The sequence below is a fragment of the Thrips palmi genome, unplaced genomic scaffold, assembly GCF_012932325.1.
Source record: "Thrips palmi isolate BJ-2018 unplaced genomic scaffold, TpBJ-2018v1 HiC_scaffold_5, whole genome shotgun sequence".
Classification (NCBI taxonomy): Eukaryota; Metazoa; Arthropoda; class Insecta; order Thysanoptera; family Thripidae; genus Thrips; species Thrips palmi.
This window is the reverse complement of record NW_023144632.1, coordinates 5,677,503-5,685,221: the sequence shown is the minus strand read 5'-3', so window position 1 is coordinate 5,685,221 and position 7,719 is coordinate 5,677,503. Positions and strand designations below refer to the sequence as shown.

Genomic DNA, 7,719 nt, shown 5'->3' with positions numbered 1-7,719 from the left:
GACCAAAATGTCAAACAAAACCATTTTCTGCGTTTTCTGCACTGAATTTGTTTGTAAGGAGTTTGGGGCCAAACCATCCCACCCCATGTATCTTGGCGTCTCACTTCTTACACGTGAGCTCGACTTAACAATGGCCGCTGGGCGTGGCACAGCGTGGCAGCCAGGCGAGGACTCTTTACTCCCCAAAGTACACGGCCTGTTGGCAGCATTCCCAGCTCCCTGGCCCGCGCAGTCTTCCCCGCGTGAAGGCCGCTGGCTGCCCCTCGCGCTGTGCTGCGCTGTCGGGGCTGCTGTGGGCCGTCGGGGCCCAGGAGAGAAAGGGGAGGGGGATGGTCCCTCCGCAGCGTCTCCCGGGCCCCGTGGGGGGCACGATGCATGGAGCCGCAAGGCCTCGGCCACCGCCAGCCTCAGCCACCGCCACGGCCGAGGCCGAGAAGTCTGTCCGTGCGGTCGGCCCTGGCGGCGCCGTGCTCGCCGTGCTCCTCGCGATTGCACTGGGAGTGCGGGCCGCCCTGGGCCGCCCCCGCCGCCACACGCCGCAGGCGGGGTGCCGCCAGAAGGCGCTTGGCTGCTCGGCTGCTTGGCAGGGGCACCACGTTTGACGCGCTCGGCGCGCTCTGCGGCGCAGCACAGCGACGGTATGAAAGATGAAGCGACCCATCCAAGCGACTGACTGCCCTGCCCGGGCTGCCACGCTTTACCCACGCGCTCAAAGAACATCAAAATTACGTCGGAGATACGTCGTACTTCCGTATCCATGTCCCGACTTGGGAATGCCTTGACAGCTCGCAGTTTAGGAGGACCGACTTCGCGAAGTTTGTAAAAATGTTGGCAGAGTTGTGAAATTCGTTTATTTTTGGAGGCTGCTGCGTCCAATCCGGCTTTTGTCGAAGCCTTCCCGTAATGCCCTGGCTCCGGGCACGCCTTGAACAAAGCGTGCTTTCTTGGTATCCTTGCGGCCCAAGATTCTGTGAAATACCCTATGGTCAGACGGGACGCTGAAGCGAGTAGTGGGGAGTGGAAGGAGCGGAAGGCAAAGCAGCACCGCCACACTGCAAAGCGAGTGAAAAAGAAATAAGGCTACTTCGTGCCTTAAAAAAAAAACGTGAAAAAAATGATTGCGTTTCAACTGGTGCATCTTAAGTCACATTTTTTTTTGTTTTTTTTTGTTTCTCTGTTTTTTTGTGTGTGTGATTTGAGTGGTCATCGGACAGAACAACCTATTTTCAATGGGTTTCCCATGTGACTTACGCCCTTATGCCCAACGGCCGCTGATTTTCCACCTCATCACTCACCCCCTCGCGCAGTGATGGAGCCCCTCGCTCGAACCCTTTCTTTGTGCCAATTTGCGCCTCTTTGTGTTGACAGGACGATGAAGTCCGCCTACACGCCCTCGTCAGCCGCCGTGGCAGCGGCCGCAGCGGCGGCGGCGGCGGGCGACGACCACCACGCCGCCCTGGCCGAGGACGACGGCGCCGGGGCGGCCGCGGGTGGCGCGGGGCGGGGCCGCGCGGGGGCGTGGCTGTGCTGCATGCCGTGCGCGTGGCTGCGCGGCAACGCGGGCGTGCACCGCGCCGCCCTCACCTCCGCCACCCTGCTCGTCACCACGCTGCTCGTCGCCTCGCCCGTGCTCTTCCTCATCACCTCCAGGCCCCTGGAGCGCGCCAGCCTCGCCCTGCCCTGCGACGCGCCGGTCAGTGCTTTTTGCTCCGCCAGGCCCCGTCAGGCCCCGTCAGGCTAAAACAGGGCAGGCCTCGACCGGGATTCCCGCGGCACAGCGCAGCACAGCGCTTACCCTCGGCTCTAGAATAATGCCTCCGCAGCGCCGGGGCGCGGCGTGTGCGGTGCGTCGTGTATGCTTTGTTTGCGTGCGTTGTTTTCCTTTCGTTATGTTGTTGCAGTCAGAGTGAGGATAAGGCAGGGGAGAGAGAGAGAGAGAGAGAGAGAGAGAGAGAGAGAGAGAGAGAGAGAGAGAGAGAGAGAGAGAGAGAGAGAGAGAGAGAGAGAGAGAGAGAGAGAGAGAGAGAGGAAGAGAGAGAGAGCATCAGGACGACGACGCTTCGTTAGCAAGGGAGTATCGGGTTTCTTCGTGTCCCCCAGGGATCCCTGCTGGCTGAGGCCCTGCTGGCTGAGGCCCTGCTGGCTGAGGCCCTGCTGGCTGAGGCCCTGCTGGCTGAGGCCCTGCTGGCTGAGGCCCTGCTGGCTGAGGCCCTGCTGGCTGAGGCTCGGCCCGCACAACAGAAGGCGCGGAGGACACAATGGATGGCCGCACGGCGGCGCGCGGGGCACGGCCAGCCGATAAAGGATGGCCTGGCCGCCTGGCCGCCTGGCCGGGTTGGTGGGCTGCACGTCGGCCCACACGGCAACCCTCGGCCTACAAGCCCTACGGGGAGGCAGCGTCGACCCACTTCCCGGCGTCGTATCGCCTTGCTTGACGCGGAGGGTCGCAACGCCGTGGTCCGTCACCGCCATACCCCCCCCTCTCTCGCTTTCTGCAGGAAATGCCGCTAACCCAACGAACGGCGAAATCCACCCTGCGCCACACTCCGCCAGCCGCCGCGCCGCCGCGCCCTGGAAAAAGGTTGCCGGGCCGGCGGGGCCCCCCTCTAGGCCCCCCACCCCCCGGCAAAAGCCACCACCACAACACTGGGGGACGCGGTTTCGCCGCGCCGTAAGCAGGCTATTTTAGTGCCAGCCCCAGCCGGATGAACCCTCAACCTCCACACGCACACGGCATGCCCAGGCCCTGGTGGCCCCACAAAGCATCAAATCCTTTGCCGCAGCGCAAAAAAGGGGTGCAATCAATTTTAGTCAAACTCCGTCAGGCCGTTGTCTTCTTGGCGCGGCGCGCCGCGGCGGCCGGCTGCAATCTGCACTTAGATAGCGTCGTTACCGCAGGCCGCCGCCCCGCCCCCTCGCGCCTCGCGGCTCAGGACCGAGTCACCCCCTGTGCTTTCATCGCTGTCTCTGTCGCTCTCACGCGGCTCGCCGTAGCGGCGTGCAAAAGAGAGCTCCTCGGCATCATCCCGCTGCGTTGGCTTGCGAGCCGCACTTCGCGGGGGTGAGGGCGTGGCTGGATTCGGCGCGGCATGGCACGGCGCGGCACGCCACGGCGCCGCAGAGGGCTCGCTGGCCTCCCTTTGGCGCCTCCTCGCGGCTCATTCATTCGCGGAGGCTGATTCCGAGTGTGGGCCCCTCGGCCGTCTCCGTCACACCCGGACGCGGCAACCCACGAGAGCGACGGAGACAGAGTGACGAAAGCAGTGTTTGGAGTCAGGCCGCAAGGGTCTGGGGGTGGGGCGGCGGGCCGAGCCAGACCCCGAGCCAGACCGCGCGTCGTGGTAGGAAACGACCTCTGCCCCCGGCGAGGCCCCAGGCCCCAGGCGAGGCCCCCGGGCCGCGCAGAGAATGCCGGTGTGGCCAGGGCGGCGTGGGCAGGCCTCGCCCTTGATTCGGTTTCATCAGCTCTTTTCACGTCAAAGGACTCCGTAGGGCTCGAATGGCTGCATCGCGGGAGGGGGAGCGCATCACGCGTTGGCTTCGAGATTCGAGCCCTAGCTGCGAGGGCTGTGGAGCCAAACAACACACAGGCATGTCCGTCGGCACGCTGGTTCGCAAACGGCGTCTCCCTCGCGCTTGGTCGTCGGGTGTGCACTCCCAATTTCCTACTGAGAAATGCCGTGCTGTCATAATACTAAGCGAATTCTCAGTACTCTACGACACAAATCTATCATAATACAAAGAAATATGTTTGTAATACTAAGAAAATGGTCATAAGTTACTGAGAACCCCTCACCGTACGTTACTACCTTCGCTGTGCTGTCATAATACTAAGCTTTTTGTTCGTATTACGAAGGAAAAGCTCAGTAGGATCTTGGGAGTGTGAGAGAGAGGGCGACGCTGCCGACTGGCAATGCCGGGCAAAGCCCACACGCGCGGTGCTGGCTGCGCTACCCTGCACCCTCGAAGGGCGAGGGCGCGTGCCGCGGCGCGAGTTCGCATTCCCGTTCGATTCAAAGTGGCGGGCCGCGCGCTCGGCGGGATATTCCACGAGGAATGCCCGCGTGCCTGCATGCCTGCATGTGCCAGCCTGCGTGTCCTTGAACGTCCTCGGCTGTGTTGCAGGACGCGGACGGCTGCAAGGACGGCTACAGGGAATGCTCCACGGACATCTGCCGCCTCATGGGCAAGAAGATCGCCTCCATGCTCAACTACTCGGTGGCCCCGTGCGACGACTTCTACCAGTAAGTGCGCCGCGTCTTGGGTCTCGCGAGGGGAGTCGCACCACTGTCGGTGGCTCATCTGCGCCTTGGCTGCAAATTTAGGATGTTGATGTTTTGAAAGGAGAAGCGGTACGGGGAGGGAGAGGGGGAGGGAGAGGGGGAGGGGGAGGGGGAGGGAGAGGGGGAGGGGGAGGGAGAGGGGGAGGGAGAGAGGGGGAGAGGGGAGAGGGGGGAGGGAGAGAAGGGGGGAGGGGAGGGGGAGGGGGAGGGAGGGGGGAGGGGGGGGGGAGGGGGTTAAAACAAGGCGCGGATTAACGCAGATAGGAGCGCCAGGCCCGCGTCTCGCGCTGCCTCGCGCGACCACTAGACAGGCCCGGACTGGCCCGGGCCGCGGGGGCGCGATCGCGCCCGGGGCCAAGCGCGGGGCCTTACGGCCGCGGGCCACGGGGCCTTTCCACCGCGGGGCCTTCTTGGCCGCGGCAAAGTCGCGGTCTTTAACTATTTACGTACTTAAATCAAAGGGGTACCCATTTAAAAATTGAGATTTCGCAGAATTTTGCGTCAAAATTATGCCGGATTCCGCGAGATTTTGTTGGTATTCCACGAAATTTCTGCCGATTTTACGCATGATTTCGGCAAATCAAGCGCATTTTTTGGCCAACTTTGGTCCCAAAATCGTTGCGGTCAAAGGCAAAATCGTTGTGGTCAACGTCTTCCCGAGAGGGCATGAAAGAGTGGGGTCTACTAGAATGTCGAGGGAGGCCTTTTACGTCAACTAGATTGGACACAGTGGCCGCCCAAAGTCAGCAAAATCAGCAAATTTCCGAGACTCGACCACTTTTTGACCAACTTTGGTCCCAAAATCGTTGCGGTCAAAGGCAAAATTGTTTGTGGTCAACGTTTTCCCGATACAGGGCATGAAAGAGTGGGGTCTTAAGAATATTAGAACGTCAAGGGAGGCCTTTTACGTCAACTAGATTGGACACAGTGGCCGCCCAAAGTCAGCAAAATCAGCAAATTTCCGAGACTCGACCACTTTTTGACCAACTTTGGTCCCAAAATCGTTGCGGTCAAAGGCAAAATCGTTGTGGTCAACGTCTTCCCGAGACAGGGCATGAAAGAGTGGGGTCTTAAGAATACTAGAACGTCGAGGGAGGCCTTTTACGTCAACTAGATTGGACACAGTGGCCGCCCAAAGTCAGCAAAATCAGCAAATTTCCGAGACTCGACCACTTTTTTACCAACTTTGGTCCCAAAATCGTTGCGGTCAAAGGCAAAATCGTTGTGGTCAACGTCTTCCCGAGACAGGGCATGAAAGAGTGGGGTCTTAAGAATACTAGAACGTCGAGGGAGGCCTTTTACGTCAACTAGATTGGACACAGTGGCCGCCCAAAGTCAGCAAAATCAGCAAATTTCCGAGACTCGACCACTTTTTGACCAACTTTGGTCCCAAAATCGTTGCGGTCAAAGGCAAAATTGTTGTGGTCAACGTCTTCCCGATACAGGGCATGAAAGAGTGGGGTCTTAAGAATATTAGAACGTCAAGGGAGGCCTTTTACGTCAACTAGATTGGACACAGTGGCCGCCCAAAGTCAGCAAAATCAGCAAATTTCCGAGACTCGACCACTTTTTGACCAACTTTGGTCCCAAAATCGTTGCGGTCAAAGGCAAAATCGTTGTGGTCAACGTCTTCCCGATACAGGGCATGAAAGAGTGGGGTCTTAAGAATATTAGAACGTCAAGGGAGGCCTTTTACGTCAACTAGATTGGACACAGTGGCCGCCCAAAGTCACCAAACACGGCTTACCCTCCCCTGGCTAGTAAATTTAAAACAATGGACGCATATCGGAAAAAGGGGCCCTTGACGTCACACTGCGACCGGGGCCCTGACTTAGCCAGTCCGGCCTGCCACTAGACTGCGTCTGCCACGACGCACTGCTTCGTGCCTGGGACCAGCGGATTCATGCCGCGTTATGGCCTCTCAGTGCATTATGTGGTGGGCGAAGGCGCCGTGTGAGAGAGAGAGACAGACAGAGAGGGAGACAGACAGACAGACAGACAGACAGACAGACAGACAGAGAGACGGACAGACAGACAGAGAGTATGCGCGCGCGCATTTGTGTGTCTATCTTTCTGTGTGTGTGTGTGTGTGTGTGTGTTTGTGTGTGTGTGTGTGTGTGTGTGCGCGCGCGTGTGTGAGTGCGCGCGTGTGTGTGTGTGGCGCGCCATCCCTTCCGAGCCGTTGCTTATTCGCTGCAGACAATAAGGGCGATAATACTCGCTCCGCGCTCCGCTCCCCCAGAGGCGCGTCCTCGGGTTGCACTACTACGACTCCTTTCCTTTATTGGGGATTCGGTGATGAAAAGGAAGAGAAAAGGGAATAAAAACCGGAGAGACAGCGTTAAGGGAAATATTCCATCACGTCGGAACCGTTCTCGCCACTCCATGCCCCCCCCCCCCCCCCCCCCCCCCCCCGCCTTCTCCGTCGTCGCTGTGCACAGCCCATTCCGATGCAAAGAGAGTCTTCTAGCCCGTGCTGCAGTCTGGCATGGCAATGCATTAGATACCCACGGTGTTTGATGCTCTGACCTTGACGAGCACAGCAATCCTGCGAAGTGCATCCCGGGCGGGGGCCTGCCGCGGCCTCGGCCGCCTCCCGTCGCGGGGCTCCCCGAAAACGTTTTCTCAATAAGAAGAAACTCGTGGGCTCCCCGCTGAAGCGTGAAGCGGCGGGCACCGTTCGTCCCACCGCCGCCGGGCAAACTCCACCCCGCCCCTCCCCACCCCTGCGCCCCCTGGAGACGCGAATCTCTGGCCCAATTTTGCCATGCAAATGCATACCGCTCCGGCTGGCACGCTCGAATCGACGCGCCGGTCTTCGCGCTTTCCCGGGCTTTCCCGAGCTTGGTCCCCAGGAGGGCGACGCGAGGCCAAAGCGGAACCAAAGCGAGCGCCCGCCTCGTTATTGGCTTCTCGTTAAAACCTGCGGCGCGCCGCTGGGACTGCCAATAACGCCCGGCGCGGCATGCCGGCCGCCCGGACCGATTCACGGACACGGCGTCACTACACTGATCGCGCCTGTTGAACCTGGACGACCGCCTCGCCTCGGCCGCCAGGTTCGCCTGCGGTGAGTGGAGCTACTCCAAGGAGAAGGCGTGGAGCCGCTTTCCCTGGGGCTCGTTCAATCAGCAGCCCTCTCTGCGGCCTTCGCTGCGGCCCGACCACCCGCCGGACCACTCGCCGGCCAGCGGCGTCGCCTCCCTCCAGAGCAGCATCGAGCGACAAGTGCAAAGTAGGTGGCCTTCGTGCAAATAGACCTAGCAGCTTGTCGCTGTTTTCTTGTTTCTTCCGAGGGGGTATGCACTCGCGTAATAGTCGGTTCACTCTATCTGTAATAGCACACGTAATAATACGCAAAATAGTCGCGTACTAGCCGAAAATTTTCAAAAATTTTTTCAATTTGGGTGTTTTAGGCCGTTTTTGATAAATTCCGATT

General features: G+C 59.9%; 1 protein-coding gene across 1 annotated transcript; it reads left to right on the top strand.

Annotated features, from left to right (window-relative positions):
- The first annotated feature begins 1,531 nt into the window (after positions 1-1,531).
- On the top strand, positions 1,532-7,707 carry LOC117650795 (endothelin-converting enzyme homolog). Its single transcript, XM_034394397.1, has 4 exons — positions 1,532-1,693; positions 4,126-4,244; positions 7,340-7,515; positions 7,697-7,707. Exons 1-4 carry the CDS (start codon positions 1,532-1,534, stop codon positions 7,705-7,707), a joined length of 468 nt encoding a protein of 155 aa, XP_034250288.1.
- Positions 7,708-7,719: the final 12 nt, after the last annotated feature.